The sequence below is a fragment of the Thermobia domestica genome, chromosome 16, assembly GCF_964235325.1.
Source record: "Thermobia domestica chromosome 16, izTheDome1.hap1.1, whole genome shotgun sequence".
Lineage (NCBI taxonomy): Eukaryota > Metazoa > Arthropoda > Insecta > Zygentoma > Lepismatidae > Thermobia > Thermobia domestica.
The window spans coordinates 85747498-85765347 of record NC_137469.1 but is presented as its reverse complement, the minus strand read 5'-3'; the positions used below and the strand labels follow the sequence as shown (position 1 = coordinate 85765347).

The window sequence follows — 17850 nt, the reverse complement described above, 5'->3', positions numbered from 1 at the left end:
ATATCATTACAACAATTAACGATATTTAGTTTCCTTTTTTTAATGAGTAACAAGACAAAAGAATAATGCGTACTCAATTATGGGAACACGTATGTTTTTCGGAGGAAGGTTCCGAAACAGGATTCCCAGAGCAATATTTAAAATTGCTAAAAAAATGTAGGTCTAATTCTAAGTCAGATCATTCAAGATATTTCACATGTAAACAGTTAGAACCCCTGCAGAACTTCCTGAACGCACTTCACAAACAATTTCTGAATACGCGTCTCGATGGGAAAATACATAAATTACTAGTGTTTTATGAATTAGTAGAGCAATTATTTTGTCCAGTGTGGCGGATATGTCGTAAAATATTTACTAGTTCCCAGTGTTTTAGTCATTCTTATTACTGTCTTGAAACTTACCTACATGTAAGTACATGTAAACTACATTTTTTTTCTTTCGCTAGACAGCTCTGCAATCTATTTCCAGAAATAACAGTGCAAGAGGCATTAGATATACTCTTATGCAGAGCACACCGATGCTCCAATAGCTGATTCACTTTAGATCTCTCCACTTGATTCTGCCGTACAGAGTGAAGAAGATTCTGCAGATGAAGACACAGGGGAAACAGCAGATAATCTCAGCCGGAGAGAACTTCGAGCATCGGCAGAAATAAAGTATAATGATGTGCGAGATATTATTGCAGACTTTAGCATCACCCCTGTATCAAGAACATGACTCAATGGACATGTCGGACACCTACAGAAATATGGGTCTGCCCAAAACGAGCTGGACGTCCAACCACTAATTTCGCCGCCTCATGTTCTCGAGCTTCCGATAGTATCCGCTTTGATGGTATGAACCACCTGATACAAAAAATTGAAAAAAGGAGGTGCGCCGGTGATGCTTGCAAGAAGTAGTCATCAGCAGTTTGCACACAGTGTGGAAAGTGCAATGTTGGATTGTGCGTCGTATGTTTGAGTTCACACACGTCCAAATAATGAAAAAACATTGTCAAAGACAAGTGCGTTGATATGGAATACATTGCTGTGAACGATGCTCACAGAACAGTATGTTAGGAAGGATAATTATTGTTAATTTGTCATTCATTTGTACTCATACAAAAATAGGACTATTATATTGATGTTTTCTATTTGTGTTTATGAGGGTGTGCATGTGTATGTGCAAATGCGCATGGGCTTGGTGTGTGTGTGAATGTAAAGGCACAAGTTCTCACGCACATATTGAAATAAGCAAAAAAAAAAAAAAAAAAAAAAAAAAAAAAAAAAAAAAAAAAAACCCAGCTGAGAATCTGCTCAAATTGCTTCTATAACTGCCTAGCGTGCCCATATAGATATTCTCACACCCAACATTATAACAGTAACTACAAAAATTGAGTTATTTTCCTATTTGTTGCAATGTTGGATTGTGTAATTATGATCATGTGGAACAAACTTAACTAAAAATCTTATAAAATCAAAAAATAAATTCGGGCAGTTATGGGTTAAATGAAAGAGGGGAAAAAAAGGTCTCTTTCAACAACTATGCTAACTAGTTGTGAACCAACTATGATCACCCACACATTTCTACTCTAGTTACCGTTGTGCTCCGATTACCAAATGTCACGAGTAATAATCAGCCAATGTAGCCTGAAGGACCCAATATCGAATTCAAAAGTACAAAAATACAGATGGCAAGGAAAACTGACGATAGTGGTTAGGACATCGTGATGGTAATTCGGAAACCCAACTCCAGTAACATCAACTTTTACTTTTTATCAAATCCTCATTCATGCAATAGGAAAACAGCCTGCATTTACAGTTTCTCCTTGGTTCAGAATGTTGATGTAGAATTCTTACCCTCTTTCAACTTTTGCGCTGCGCTTCACAGATGCCACATTAAAGTTTCTCAAACAAAAATGAACTGCTACAGTGCACAGGAAACTTGCAAAACAATTTGCGAATGTTATTAGTCTTATCTGCACTCAAATACGCAATAATAAAATTAAAATTAATAAACGCATTAAAAAAACTAAAATTAGCACTCTTCTTAACACTTGAGGACAACAAACCAATATATTTCAAAGTCCGCATTCAACATTAGGTAAAATATGAGCACTAGTGTTATGTAACCAATTTTATATAAAAATAAACCCACGAGTCTACAACACTACATGTAACTACCAACTTAATCGTGATTACAGTAATTTGTACACTGGTTTTAAATATTTCACTGCCATTCCTCTCCCAAATACTTTTGACATCCTTCACCCATGACATCGTCGTGATCAAGGATGTCGAAATATGAGAAAGTACATTTACTCACAGAGGATGCAATTATATACTTCGAATATTGTTGATCAAAGACCTTAAAACCTTCACCCAGAAATTCCCAAGCTCCTCCATACTCCCTTAACACGGAAAATTAATTTCCTTCTAAAAACATACTATTAATTTTAACTTACCTCGTAAGTATTATCAGGTTTCAAAATCAATGTGTACAAATGACTAAATACATCATCTTTGCACCTGATATCTTTGTTGATCAGAACATTTTTTCCTTTGTAGTTGAAGATTACATGAACCTTTTTCGTTCCAGGACCACAAATATCAGGACCTAAGAGAATCAGGAAGAAATTAACACAAGGAGTTCCGATTTAAACCACCAGACTAGACAAAAACATTAACTAAAACAGTTATCAAACTTACATTTGCAACACTAGTTTCAAAAAGTAAACGATTCAGTGAATAATGATGACAAATTTATAATTATCCAGACAAATGCTTTCAAAATTTCTTCAGAGTTTGCTTATTGTTATGTACAATACTATGACTCACTGTCGAGTTCTCGCACTTTACTTCAGAAATTTTACCAAAAAAGCTGTGTTAACAGCTTTTTTTTTTTTTTATTTATTTATTTCTATACAATTATGCAAACCTCAATGACCACCTAACTGTCATTGTTAATTGCAGCAATGTTACCTAAAGCAATTACAGCACATTATTTCCCCAAAAATGAACTCCAAGTATATATTTCTGTACAAGACTGATTTTAAACAATCATGGGATGGAAAGAACAAAAACTAATTAGAAAACGTGCTGTCCGTAATAAATGTGAACGAGTTAACATTAATCAAAATCCTACAGACAAAACTTCGTTCTATGACTTACCAAACATAATTTGATATGGAGTCTCTCCATGCATATCCTTCGGATCCAAGCTACAGTCAAACAGTTTCAAATAACCACCTCCACAATCAATGTCTTGTTCGTGTTTGACGGTGAACTGAACCACCAATGTTTTGTCTTTATTGCTGATAGGTTTGAACTTTGAAGAAATAGCGTAAAACTTTGCATCTTGTGACGTTTTTAAACCTGCAATAAAAGAACAAAGTCTCCAATAACTAAGCATTATCTACGATAAACAGTTATTAATTTTACAAAAATTAAATTATTTAATGTCCAAAATTAAAAAAAATAAAAAAGAAAGAAGAAAAGAAAAAATGGACCGTGATTATTCTTGCTACGATGACTGCCATCAATTAAGCAGGATTTTACCATACCGAATTTAAGATGCAACTGAACAGAGGTATTAAATACGGTACCTCGTCTTAAATGAAATATCAATTATATGAAGACAAGATACAGAAACTGGTAGTAGTGACTTTAGATATACAAATTAGTTAAGTTTTTTTTCAAACCTATGTTTTGGTACAAAATTTTGCACATTGAGGTCATTACTATTACTTTTCAAATAAGAGAACATTAATGTTATTCACATGCACGAATTCAACACACGGGAGAACATCAGAAGAAAAAAGGGTCGCAAAATGTAGATCGCAGGCATGAAATGCGAATGCATTTACTTGTTATGTAGAAATCTCTGGGAAATCATAAATATCCAAAGTGTTCCAAAGGTCAAAAAGAAATAAAAAGTCAGCCGATTATATACTTAATACGCCATATTACATTAAATGTTCATTGCTTTAACAAGGTTCAAAGATTTTGTGTATTTCAACTTTCAGATACATCAGTGTCTAGCATTTCCAATAGCAATAGAACATCGTTTGCATAAAACCCTGGCATAACAGATGAGTAAGAGAGTAAGAGTTTGAGATTGGGTGTATCATACGGCAAAGGCCTTTCTTACACACATCAAGGTATAAAATTCAGTAACAAGTCTGACATGAAAAGTAAGATGACAGGAAACATGCACAGTAACGAAAAAGTACTAGAGTAAAATTGGTAGTAGGATATCAATCTTATGCCGGGCTACGCGGCAGGGGTACAGAAAAGCCCAAGTAGTATGATATAAAAGAAAAGCAAGGATTGGGAACTGAACTGGAAACGAAAGAGGAATTAAGTGACAATAGACAAGGGACAAATCATAGGAAGAAGCAAGAAAGGAATCTAGTATAAACACTAGGACAATCACATGTAGATGAAGAAAAACCTTAGAGACAGTTTGGAGGTCATCGCCGAGCAGTATAGGTAAGTCTGCTGGTCGGGCCAGTCAGTCAGCTCGAAGGTGAGCATGATTAGGACAATCCATAAGCAGAAGTCTAATACTTTGTCTAGCTCCACAGGCCGTACACAATGGTGAGTTTTCGCCACGAAGTAAAAATTCAAGGTTAAGAGCCAATGTCCGATACGAAAGTCTAGTTAAAATTCGTTCCTTCTGTGGAGAAGGTATTACGCTGGTAGTCCAGACATCAAGTGCATGTTTGAGTACATATAATTTGTTGTTGACAATCTGGTCCCATTCGAGTTGCCTTCTGATCCAACTAAGCAGTGAATAGTGAACTGAGATCCATACTGAACATCGGTAGATAAGGCTCTTTTCCTTCAAATTTCGCTGCACGGTTTGCCCCTTTAATATCAACTATGCCAACATGGCTCGGAACCTCACATCCCTATGCTAATAATCTGTCATAATAGGACTATTTGCTGGACGAAAGGATGTTTACTTTGCACATCAAGAACGATACTTAAAGCACTTTGTGAGTCGCAACAGATTAAGGCTTGATGTATGAGGTATAAAATATATAACAAACTAAAATTGCAACCATCTTAGCAGTGAAAAAATACAAACACAAAAGGGAGGGGACACGTCCAAACGTCCAAGAGAATCAGTATTTTTGAAACCATCAGTTTTTTTTTTAAGTAAATAACTGCTGCACAGAGCGGAACTTTAAATTCGTGAGGGCTAGTGCACGGCTTTTATTGGATCAAACTGAAAGAAATAGCTGGACGAAAAATCTTTCACGGGAGTGTAAGCAGAAAACCCATCTCACAAAGGGGATACTTCGACAGCAAGGTCATCCAAACATTCCAAAGCACGAATTCCAAAACGTCTGGCAGCATTTGGTCCTGCCTTGGTACCCCAAAAGATGAAGGATGATAAGGCCTTGATTTTAGATTAGCAAACGGTAGCGCATTAACCTTTGGCGCTGAGTCCAAGAACGATTGTGCGTTTTAACCTAGAAGCTGGACAGTTTTCAGTTGACGTAATGTGGTAAGAATAGCAAATCCATAAACAATGCGACCATAGTACAACTTTGAGCGGATCCGAGTACGATACAGCCGCAGAGGGACAATGCGACCAACACACCAAGAAATGTTTTGAAAGATTTAAATGCTCGTAGAAAGTGATATTCTAGCTCTCGTAAATGGACTGGTAAGACAGCCGGTGATCAAATTGAAGGTCCAGAAATCGGAAGCTGTTAACGAGAGAACTTATGTATGGCTTAGGTAAAGATCTGTATGATATGCTCAATCGCGTAAGCGACGAAGTGGACAGTCCTGTCAATGGAGACTAAATCCAGTGGTCGATTGAGATGTAATTGTTTAGAAGCAACACAGATTACAAGAGCGGCGATAAATAGTCAGATCGTCCACATACAACATTCTATTAATGAAATTCAGTATCCGAGTCATACTTAAAAGGCCTTATCACTGCGAAATTAAAATACCGCTAATTTTACATAATTATGTATATCTTCAAATAGATAAAAGAATCAAAATGTGGAACAAGATAGCCCTAGACAATATTTTGCATAAGGTACCGTTATTACGAGTCACCTAGTAGCTCTTCGTTCGCAGCCATTTAGAAACGCGAAAACGAATGCCGATTTTCTAAATGGCTGGAAATCGAAAGCAGATCATGTGGGACGCTACCTTAAAAGAAGCGGTCGGATTCTAATTGGACTCAAAGGTATCAATCTTCAAGAAACAAGTGTAGAAAGAACCCCAAGACGGCCTCGTACGCCCCAAAGAAGCAGCTGACGTAAAATTTCGTAACGCCAAGTGGAGTGATAAGCCTTCAGAAGATCAAATAAGATGGCGATCAGATGTTGCTCTCGAAAAGCATCGTGCATTTCACTCGAGATAAACAAGGTGATCAAAAGTGGAACGGAAGTTCCGGAAACAACATTGGAGATTGAAAAGGAAAGCGTTTCTAAACCACAGTAAGAGACAATTTATAATTTTCTCCCTAATCTGCACAAGCAACTAGTTAAGGCGATTGGCCTATGATGGGAACTGGACAGAGTTGATTTACCAGAATTCAGGACACGAAAAATATATGCTTCACGCCACCAGGCAGCAGGAAAGGATCCTTAATCCAGATGCGATTACAAAGATGTAAAAGATGTTTGCCAATGCCAAGAAGATTGTGAAGCATAGCGTAATGTATGGAGCCTGGTCCAGGTGCAGTGTTTGTAGTGCTAGTAAGAGTAGTAGTAAGTTCAGCAGCATTAAGGGCAAGTTGTAATCTGCATTATTTGATGACGTAAAATGTAAAAAAAATCTTGATTCTGCTCGTGCTTTAACTTGTAGGAACTCAGGCGAATAATTAGTCAAACTGGAAACTGAAGCAAAATGTTGGCTTAATCCACTAGCAATCAGTTTCCGGCCAGTGATTAGTTCGTCTTGCACAAGTAGCGCAGAAACTGTCGATAGATGTGAAATAGACCTGAAGACCACTAACTGGACCAAACAGCACTCACTGTACTATCTGCCGCTCAACTGGAGACCTACTCGCGTCAGCTACGTTGTTGCCCTTGTTTAATCAACTGGCACGAAGGCGACGAAACTATCAACAATAAGGAAGTCAAGTAGAAAAGCAATATAATTTAGAAAACAGTATGGCGACAGAACCATGAACACAAAGTCAACCACAGAAAAAAACATGTTAGCAGATGAGACACTAGGTACTTTAGGCACTCATAACTGAAACAACTACAACCCAGAGCGCGACAAATGCAGGCTCACTGCTGGATGAAAAAAAGCAGCATTCCTCCAAGGTTATAGCTTTCCCACTTGATGGAAACTTCAGTGTCACTTTTGGAATAAGCACTGACTACCATGTTCCTGTTCATCGTTTCATTATGTAGAACTGTAAAATTACCACAATGGTTATCGTAGACTATTTTAACATTATTTTTATATTATTGGCTTCCACTCAGCCGTCCAATTCTTTCAATGACGGCCAATTCTTTACATATCGAGGAAACTATGATCGTGACTACTGAAATCGTGAACACAAATATATTTTTATCTGTAATAATTAAGCGAATGACAAAACTTATCAGAAATTAACAGTTCTCTGCATGTAGGAAATAAGTGATTCAATGACCAATCACAGAATACTTATACAAAATTTAGTTTTATTAGCTTAAATACTTATACTTCATCTCATTCCTTTAACACCCTAACACAAATAAATTTTTACTTACCCTTATCATTGGGATCGTTATAAAATTTTCCCGCGCTCAATATGAATTTTCCGAATTCCTTGCCAGAATGTTCTGAGTTGATCCATCTCTCTGACCACGCATCTGCAAAAAGAGTAAGAAAAAATTACAGAAATTAGTCAATGGAATTAATACAGAAGTGAGATGTACTCTGTACAAACTACACATAGAATTAAGAAAAAAAATTACAATTCGTCGTTTGTTAGCCTTATATAGATATACACTGTAAGTGCACCGTTTCAACAAATAACGACACGTCAACAGTATCATACTGGCAATCAGGCATTTCTTTTACCGCAGATCAGCAGTCGATACCATATGCATTAATCATACAGCACTACTTTTTCAATCGCGGTTTATGAACTGCACAGAGATCTCTTAAAATAAGAATTGAAGAATGTGGCGGAATATGAATTAAAGTAGGAATCAGCTCATTGTTGATATGATCATTTCTTCTGCTGTTCGTACGGAGTTTGTTAAAGAGGACACAAAAGTGTGTTGTGCTCGCTTCTTTGCCTACTGTCTAGTTTTAGCTCTCCCAAATTTGTCTTTGCAACAATTCTACCAATAGCCATTGGGATCTATAAAACTATATACTTAGTAAATACCTCAAGTAAGTGACATGTGATAAAAAAAGCAACGTATTTATTAGTATAATTTCTTTAAATCAAGTGCAATATTACGGTTTTCATATCGAGTCGTTAAAGCTAACATTGGCCAGAAATTTTATTTATGAAGTATGCTGCTGAATTATGTAATAGTATTTTCAATAGTTATTTGTCGTTTTATCTACTTCATCTGTCGTTTATCTGTTTGAAGGAAGGGGCAACAAATGTAAGTTAATGTGCAGTTCCTATTTATATTGTCTTTTCCCGCGCTTTTGTAGTCAGATTCATGCCATACTTGATCTGCCTGTTACAAGGAATTAAATTCAATGCTTAATTTTAGGTTATCATATTATTAACCAATGAAGCAGTCGTATGATTTTCACGACTTGAAAGTACAGCAGAATCTATTTCTTGCTGTAATTTATCTATTTTCAATGGATCAATATTAACAGACCAACATCAAATCCAAGACGAAACTGAATGTTAACTGAAAGCAGGGAATTAAAGACATTAAGTACGAAATATTTCTCTTCGCGAACTTGGTCGAAAAACTAAGCTTAAAATATATCAAACAATAATTATACCTGTCGTGCTGCACAAAACAGGGTGAGTATCATTGAGGGAAGAACGTAGTAAAGAGCTTGACAAAATCTTGGCATGAATATTCGAACCCACAAAAGGAATTTTAGCACTGAGACTAAAATGGACAGGTCAAGTATCCCAAGTAAGAATAAAGTAAGAACGCCTTCCAAATTTTAACGGGAAGTCCAATCACAACAAGACTTGAGAAGACCTAGACTCAGATCCGAGACAACATTAAGATGGATCTCGCTAAAATAGGTATACAAAGTAGAAACTGGCCCTAGTTGGCTGCAGTCAGAGTGTTTATGAATGTAGCATTGAACTTTCGAGTTCCACACGCAATAGAGTTATCTTCAACACTGCAACGTTTGTAATTTTGATTATTGAAGACCAGGGTTGGTTGGTTTAAACCAAAGAAAAAAAGAACGAAAAATTCTTTAAATCGTGTGAACTTCAAGGTGAGTCTCCACATATCAAACCATCTACATTACGTTTATGTACTTTTCACCTTTTAATCAAGGGGTCCCGTGTTCAATTCTCGGTCGAACCACAACCCATCTTTCAAGTGTAAACCAATTAGCGATTGGAGGTGTCCCTTTAAGCGAAAGTTTTTCCGTGATAACCTTGGTATTTCATAAGCATGTTAAGCCTAAACATACGAAATGAAACCAAATTATATATTTCTACTTGCCTGAATGGCTGTTTTATAAAGAAGCCAAGGTTGCTTAAATATATTGATAGAAATTGGCAAAATTTATCAACTGCCTACGCAGCTTCCAACATCACCTTGGATTTGACTTAGTTTTAATTTTATTGAATGGTATCTACATACCAAATTTGTAATTTAATACCTCAATTTTAGCATAGTGATTATGATACGTTGACCTTAAAATTTTATATTACAAATGCACTTAAAGTATTAACAGGATTTTCCCAATGACTAAGGCGGGAGTTTCTCGATTTATATATAATTGTATAATGTTTTTACTTGTGTAACTGTATCTTTTTGTCCTTCTGAAATAACTCTTGACAATTATATTAACAACTAGGCCTATGTAAAGATCAATACAACGTATTTTTATCAGGAGTCCCTCGTGAGTGAGTAGGCAATCGCATTTGTGACCAATTAGTCCCGGTTTCGTGTCGAAATGGACAATTTTTCTTGGATGAAGCCGAGAAGAGTTTTAAGCTTATGTAACCCCTTCCAGCATAACGTTGTTGCATAATAACACCAAGGCGAAACAAACTAATTTCTGTCCACATCTAATATAAATACATAGAGTAAATTATTTAAAAAAAAAAAAAGGTTTAAACCAAAACAAAACTGTCTTTTTCAATAAAACCATGGTTTTTGCCAACCCTGTTAAAGACTGCGCTAAGAAACTCAGTATAGTTTTAAATTTGAGAAGTTCATAATGTTAAAAATAATTCTAGATGAACTACAGTAGCTATCAAAAAGACAATCTGACAGGTTTGATTCCTGAGGAATTAGTTCTCCGGAATATTTAAGTAACTGCTTTGAAGAATCAGAAATCGATTCACTGAATTGCCTAAGTGAGGATTTACCTGTGTCAATGGAGTGTATGGTTAGTGGTTAGGCTGCAACAGAGTTCATTGGTGAGCATGAAACGTACTAGAACGTTAAACCATTTGTTGGGAACTAAAATTCGAGTTTTCTATATTGTGTAAAAACATGAGTTACTTTATAACTTACTCTTAAAAATAACTAATATACGTAAATCTTGATTGTCTCGTATTACCTGGATCGCCATTCGTTATAATAACGAGAAAAAAAAATTAGATTAACAAGTTTCTGTAATTTTTGCGTTGCTATAGCAACCGCATTTAATTTCCCTACTACCGTTGTACTGAATACCCGAGATCGGTGATGATAATGGAACAATAATCGGTGAAGAGAATAATGATGTTCCTTTTTGGTTACTTCGTACTCGATTGAATCAGTATTAGGAATGCAATGTGGCCATCATTACTTATTCACATACTGAGCCAACATGGCATTCAGCATCCTCAGTGGACTTGAACGAGCTCAAAAGACCTGGGTTCAAAGCCTGATACAGACCCCTCTTAACTTCGTTAGAGAGAGCTCCACACTTGGACACTACATACATTTCACGTTTGACTGAGGGACAAATTAAGGATCCACGAACCGAAGATAGACACTTCTGAAACAGAGTGTTACGAACAAGAAAAAAAATCTTGCCTATCTTTTCTCAAACCAGAAGTTTACCATGTGTCCTTCCAAATCTTTTCTTGGACAAAACCCCTTCCCACACTGCTGACACGTGAAGCTTCTGGTCTCTATGTGCTAGTATGTGGCTCCTGAAACTTATTTCTTTACAACCCTCCCAACATTTCAGAAATGTATGAAATCTCATCAGTATGTGTTACCATGTGTCTTCCAAATTTGATTTGTCAGTACCCTGGCTATAATCTGAACAGGATGCTCTTATGAAGTGAGAAGTGTCCATGAAGGAGCAGTCTTACTATAGTCTCCAGACAAAATACTAAATCTTCCAAATTACTGTATTTTTGTGCAGAAATGAAAGAATTTGCAAAAGCACTTGTGGTATTGGCGCATCAGCAAAAGTCAAAGTAGATGACAAACTCTTTCGGATGGCAGTTGTATCCATCATTATCTGCAGAATGTTAGGCAGTTTGTTACCTTAATTTTTAACGTGTCCTTTTTAACTATTATTAATCAACTGTGAAGGCTCGTTAACAGCCTTATTGAATTAATAAGACAAAACAGACTAAATTAATACCAAAGAAGCTTTATATACAGGACTACTCTTATGTCCAAAGAAGAGGAAGTGGGCACGGTGGCTGTGATGGAGTACTTTCCTCTGGTGCATGGGGTCCCTACTTCGATTCCCGGATAAGTAAATCTGTGTCGTATATGTCTGTGGGGTTTTATCGGAGCACTCCCGTTTCCTCGCACTTTCTCATTCCACCAATTCTTCATTCACTTGCTTTAATCATAGTCTCCTTTACCCTAAAAGGGAGTTAAACTGAAAAAATTAATTTCATTCTTTCTTTCCCGCGAAGAGCGATATACTGGCTTTCATTACTGGTTTCGTTCATCAGGATAAGAGTTTCTGGTGAAAACCCACCATCCCTTTTGGACCTGCAAGTAAGTCTAACGTTAACAAGCAAAAGTAGAAACTGTGGAACAATTCGGCTAGTTGAAACATTGGAAGTGCCAGTATAATTTAAGTTTCAATCGCCACCGGGAATGATGCATTGCAAAATCTTATTTTATGACGTAATTGTAATTTTCGGCATGTTTCGATAAAAAGGAATTCCCTTCAGTTTATTTATTTATTTATTTTTTACTCCAAATTTCACGATGTAAGCTACTATACGAATCTTAGGGAGATACTTTCATTCCATAACCCCATGGTCACCTTGAGTCGTATTCACACTTTCACAACGTGAATACAATTTGTTCGAATACGTGTAATGGTAATATGGTAACATTTTATTGATGTAATTATGTTTACAGTTTAAATAAACAGTTTCCATAATGCTTAATAATTAAATATTGACTTATAAAGTAGTAGTAGCGAAAATAAATTAGTTGCTATGGCAATTTACATAGTAGTAAAGATTAACTGGGCTATATGAGACGAAAGTCAATCAACCAATTGAACTGAAAAGAGTAGTACTAACACGGGAAGTTGCCACCTATTATGTGATCAATTCTTAACAGTCACAATACTCTCGCAAAAAACTGCTATTATTTCATAAAACCCGGATATCATTGTCTACACATTCTTTTCACCGTCAATGATGAACATCATGGTTATATGAATAGGGGACATCTGGGTTGAAATTATGGCCACACATTTTGTGGGGAAGAAAGTACTCTTAATGCATATACTCTATTAACCTTACACTTTCAGTAGGTATGCTTACAAGAGAATTGCTGCAGCCACTAACTAGAGAGTGGTGGAATCGGAGGGAACAGACAAAAGCACCAAAGTTGAAGTATGGACTATTGCAATCACAGTCACTGCAGTGCTTTTTAAAACATGCAATGCATCTGCTAGACACAGCAATTTCATACTTATTCTCTGGTACAGACAGTTTAAGGATCCACAGGTTTGTACAATTTTACATGAGAAAATGATATTTCAAAAGAGAAAATTATAAGTAGTCGAAACATATGGGGATCTTAGATCTGACATACCTAATAATGAACAAATACTTCATGTAGAGTAACCGTTCAACCACTCGTAAGGAAGTCGTGGTGAAGCGAAGTGCTATGTGACGCCAATGCTCCAGTGCAAGCTAAGTTCCTAATTCCTCCTTACATGCAACAGATGCTATCTCCAGAATGCACAGAAATATATTAACGCTCTTATCGGGATATAATCATACGTCGTGGATGTGAGCCAGAAGATTTTAGGGTAGGTAGCTCTGACTCATGTGTGGAACAAAATTTTGGGTTAAGCTTTAAAATACGCATTCCAAGTGCGCATCAATAAAGCCACTTTACAAGAGTAACAGTAGGGTAGAGGTAAAGGAGTATCGGGTTAGCTTAGAATTAGGAAAGTTTGCACACTTTGTTAAAATTATTCGAGTGTAAGTTCTTGTATGCGTTAAGGATATTAGGTGGAGCGGGCATTGCCAAGTTTACCCCCATTTTTCTTAACATCGCAGTTTACGAGTACACCTATAGTCACTGACGCGCCTGCATCGCCCTACCCTGCTTCGGGCAGGTACACTCTTTACTTTTAGTAGTCACATACCCCATGTTTTGTGCTTTTGCACTGTAGTCTAAGGTATACGTCCGCATGCTGTATTTATACGCATCGCAGACAAGCTCTCCTAATGTGAGTCTCCGCCTAGGAATGAAATTCCTGCCATTAGAAACAATTATCCTAATGAATATGTTATATATAATGAATTCATCTACGGAAAAATTGCGTCTCCCAATTCTCTCTATATAATTGTGTTGTGCTAGTTTCACCTAAGGCGTTATTCGAGATTAAAGTCCTCAACTTTTTGCATCTGAAACATTAATATTTAATCCTGAAATTTCCACTTTGTAGGCTAAATGTAGCAAATCTGCACAAAGTTAAATGACTGTCGAAACCTCATTCGAGCATTAGGTCCTAAATTTGAAATATATTGTTGATTTTAAGGGAAATAACCCTATACTAGTTTCTCAATGTACAGTTCTAAAACTAATATATTGACGGCTTGTACCCTTCTAACTACACAAATACCAAAATAAAATAGGATATTTGCTTCTACAGGAAATGCATTAACTTTCACTCCTAGGGCGGTAACGGAAATGGTTTACAGTCTTGCAGTATTTCGTACAAAATCATTAAAAGTGCTTAATGTTCAATCATAAACACAATTTTATATATTCACCTCAAAGTTATGGCATTGATTACTATCCATTAATTATTTGCTATATGATTTATCGTCACGCGTAATCACATGCGTTATGCCACGTTACACTTTGTTGGCACTACTTAATTGCGTACCGGCTCCCTTACAGTTACTTATCAAAACATGTGAAAAAATATTATACGATATTCAATGTTAAACAGACTACTTGCATTTTGAATTATTCTTTTTAAATTTAGCATTTTTTTATGTATTACTATTAAGAATTTAAGTCACAGCTATGTCAATGAGGGTCAATCAACTCATTCAACGTAGTCGGCACAGGGACACATTCCAAGATTCTGACGTTTCGAAAATAAACAATTAAAATGTTGTTACATACCATCCGAAAAGTTTTCTTCGTAAAACACTTCTGCTACAGCACTGCAGATGAGGGCTAAAGAACAACCAAGCAATACAAAATTCATTTTCATGGCACAATACACCGCTCATACACACTTCCACAAAACCTTCCCCAGTAATGCTGGCGAGTGGTGACTTCGCTCGCGTGTGTTCTTCGTTTATCAGCAGGACAGCAGACGGACAAATGGAGACCTACCATTGGACCAAGTCTAACAACCAATAAGCGCTAACCACGCTCAGGAAGGTACATACTCGCTTTGAAGATTAGCGAAATTCTCAAGGTTGGTTTTCACTTGCGTTATCAGTGTTGCAATGCACAACAATATCCTCCACAAAAATTTCAATAGACACGTCTGATCCGATGCGGAAATTATCTATTGAAGATGCCTGCAGGATACAGTATGTTGAAAAATAGATAATTATGTTGTTTTTTTTCTTTTTTGTTATCTTTACAGATCTCATGAGCAGTTACTAGAGAAAAGTCAATATCTTCAACTGAATGTATCATCGGAATACTTTTTTTTAGTTGTTACGTCAGAGCTTCCTGGCAACTATGGAAGCGTTTTGAAGTTAATGTCTACCAACTTCCACTAAATATGACTGAACACTGGGCTGTATACTCATTCTTTTTTTTCACATTCACTTTTCCCACTTTACCTCCCTGTTGATCTAGTGGCTAGCGCGCGCCCTTTTGGCCACGGTTTCGGGTTCGATTTCCTGTAAAGAGGGTATTGAATGCATTGCAATGATTCAGATTACATCTTGAACTGTAGATCCATCCACTTCTCATAACCTCTGTGATGAAAAAGTAAACCAGGGGTGCACATACAGGAGAACAGCGGGTCCGCCCCCGCAAAACTTCCTATCTCAACATTTGTACACTTTATCAATAAAACTATACTCGTTTAAAAAAGAAATGATTGATCCAGCATGAAAATTAGATCTTACAGTTCGTCTGTACTCTTTCTCTCATAAGAGCACTCTAAGTCTATTAGGCTATATCCTTTTCGGAGTATATAGATGGAAGTAGTTTACAATTACTTGTCGTCTTTTCGAAAGCAGGATAATACCCATCCAATACTACATAGACGTAGTGGCTTGTACTATTGGACCCCTCCAACTAAAAATTCTGGGTGCACGCCTATAGCACGCTAAACTTAAACAAACAAACAAACTAAAAACTTTTCCTGCGAGGTCTACATTTTAATCCGGCACGTTTGGGATCCGTCCGAGCGGGATTCTGCAGATTATCGAATTAATAATCTGTGTCAACGCAACACAAAATCTGTGTTTTAGTTTGAGATAATAGGTGTAGTAGTTATAATTTATGTTTGCACGTTTTCCGCAAGCTGACACGGAAAAATGCCCTGATTTTAACGGGAACACCAACTACAAGTCACTCTACGTAGAAATGCGAGAGATTAAAACATGTATTTTATGTGTTACAGTGGCGTAACTAACGGGCCCGCTATGCGGCAGAGCTCAGAGCAAAACAGGGCCCATTTCAGTTCCGAAAATAATCTTCACCATATTAGGGTGTTACAATGGTGTGATGTTAAAAAAAAAAAATGATATTGCAACTCTATCTGATCTTTTGCTTGTGAAGATGGAAACACCTGAGCGATTATTCGTAAATTAAAAGCCAACAAAACATACACTGACCAGCAGGAGAAAATAAATTGGGCAGAATTTTACAGTTAGGCTTAGCCTATTATGAAGGATAAGTTCCGAAATAGGATAGAATTTAGTCTGCAAAACAAATTATCTTGGTTTTTCCTCCAGTTTCCTCTACTATCTTCTTGGGAGGGGGAGCGAATGGCATATTTGTCAAGTACTTAGTGGCATATATGTTCAATATCACAATAATGGGTTCTGTTTGTACCCTTGTATTTTTAGGAAAATTTGAAGTTGTACGAATCTACACAACTTCTGGTTTCTGTGAGCAAACCGGTAGAGCAAATACGAAAATAGAGAAAACATGAAATGAAATACTTCAGTTTAACGTCTGACGATTATGCTTTTTAGGCGAAGGGAGACAGATCACTAAGGCAAGCGAATCGCTGGAGTGAGATTGTGAGAGGAAACGCGAATACCCTGAGAAAACTAACAGACACTATGTTATTCATCACAAACTTATTTGACCGGGATCGAACCAGGATCTCACCGGAAATAGAGAGCGAGATTTTTTTTTCTCATATGAATTCAACGTCTGAAGAACATCACTATTTTCGAACGTATCTCTCTACGGTAACCGAAAATGATTGAAATACCACTTCAAGTTGTAATAATATGAGGGCTGGAAAGAAATAAGTGGTATCATATAAAACTTTCATGTTTTATTGTACCATCATGAGACTTCTAAGGTCTTCAACGTAATCCTCTGATGCATGTTGCACACGTTGCCAGATGTGAGGAAGTCGCAGGATACTAGCAGCGGTGCCTCTTCGTTGATGTCTGCAAAAGAGCCTTATAGCTCGAAGTATAGCATCTCTGGTGCGGAAACACATCCAACACAGTGATTCTTTCATCTTAGGAAACAGGTGGAAGTCACATGGACTTACCTCCGGTGACTAGGATGGGTGCTCTAGAACCTCCTACCCCCATCGTGCAAACAGGTTCCTCACAGCACCTGGGTTGTGACAACGGGCGTTGTCATGCAAAACAATGTGTGGATCCTTTATGAACTTGGGTCGTTTTCTGTGCAGTGCAGAACGAAGATGTTCTAGAAACTTGCGGTAGTACACTACATTTACGGCCTGGTTTGGAAGAACGGAGTGCCGAAATAGGACACCATGTACATCGTATCAGCATCACTTTCACATTCCCCAATTCTTGACACTGCTTCTTGGGTCGGGAAGATGATAGGTAGCACCTTTCATTTGATTGGCGCTTAAGTTCTGCATACAAGTCAGGACTCACTATACATTTATTGCTGGAAATTTTACTTAGAACTGATCCAGTGCTCTGTACAACGGAAATTGAAAATTAGAAGTTATTCATATAATTATTTTTTTAAAGCTAATTCTCATTGATAAAATCAACTTAAATAATGAAGCAATAACCACAATAAGAAATCACAGGAAAATAAAACAGGAGTAAAACACGAAAAAATTACGCTAGAAACATGGTATTTCACCAGTATTA

General features: G+C 36.9%; 1 protein-coding gene across 1 annotated transcript in view; it reads right to left on the bottom strand.

Moving 5' to 3' along the window:
* Calr (calreticulin) overlaps positions 1-14897 on the bottom strand; it is a 35468-nt gene extending 20571 nt beyond the window's left edge. The window contains exons 1-4 of the mRNA XM_081742717.1: positions 14687-14897; positions 7715-7816; positions 3150-3353; positions 2444-2595 (exon numbers count right to left, since the gene is read on the bottom strand). Coding sequence (XP_081598843.1) covers positions 2444-2595; positions 3150-3353; positions 7715-7816; positions 14687-14777 — 549 coding nt within the window. The 5' untranslated portion in view covers positions 14778-14897. The remainder of the gene's footprint in view (positions 1-2443; positions 2596-3149; positions 3354-7714; positions 7817-14686) is intronic.
* Between the last annotated feature and the right edge of the window lie 2953 nt (positions 14898-17850).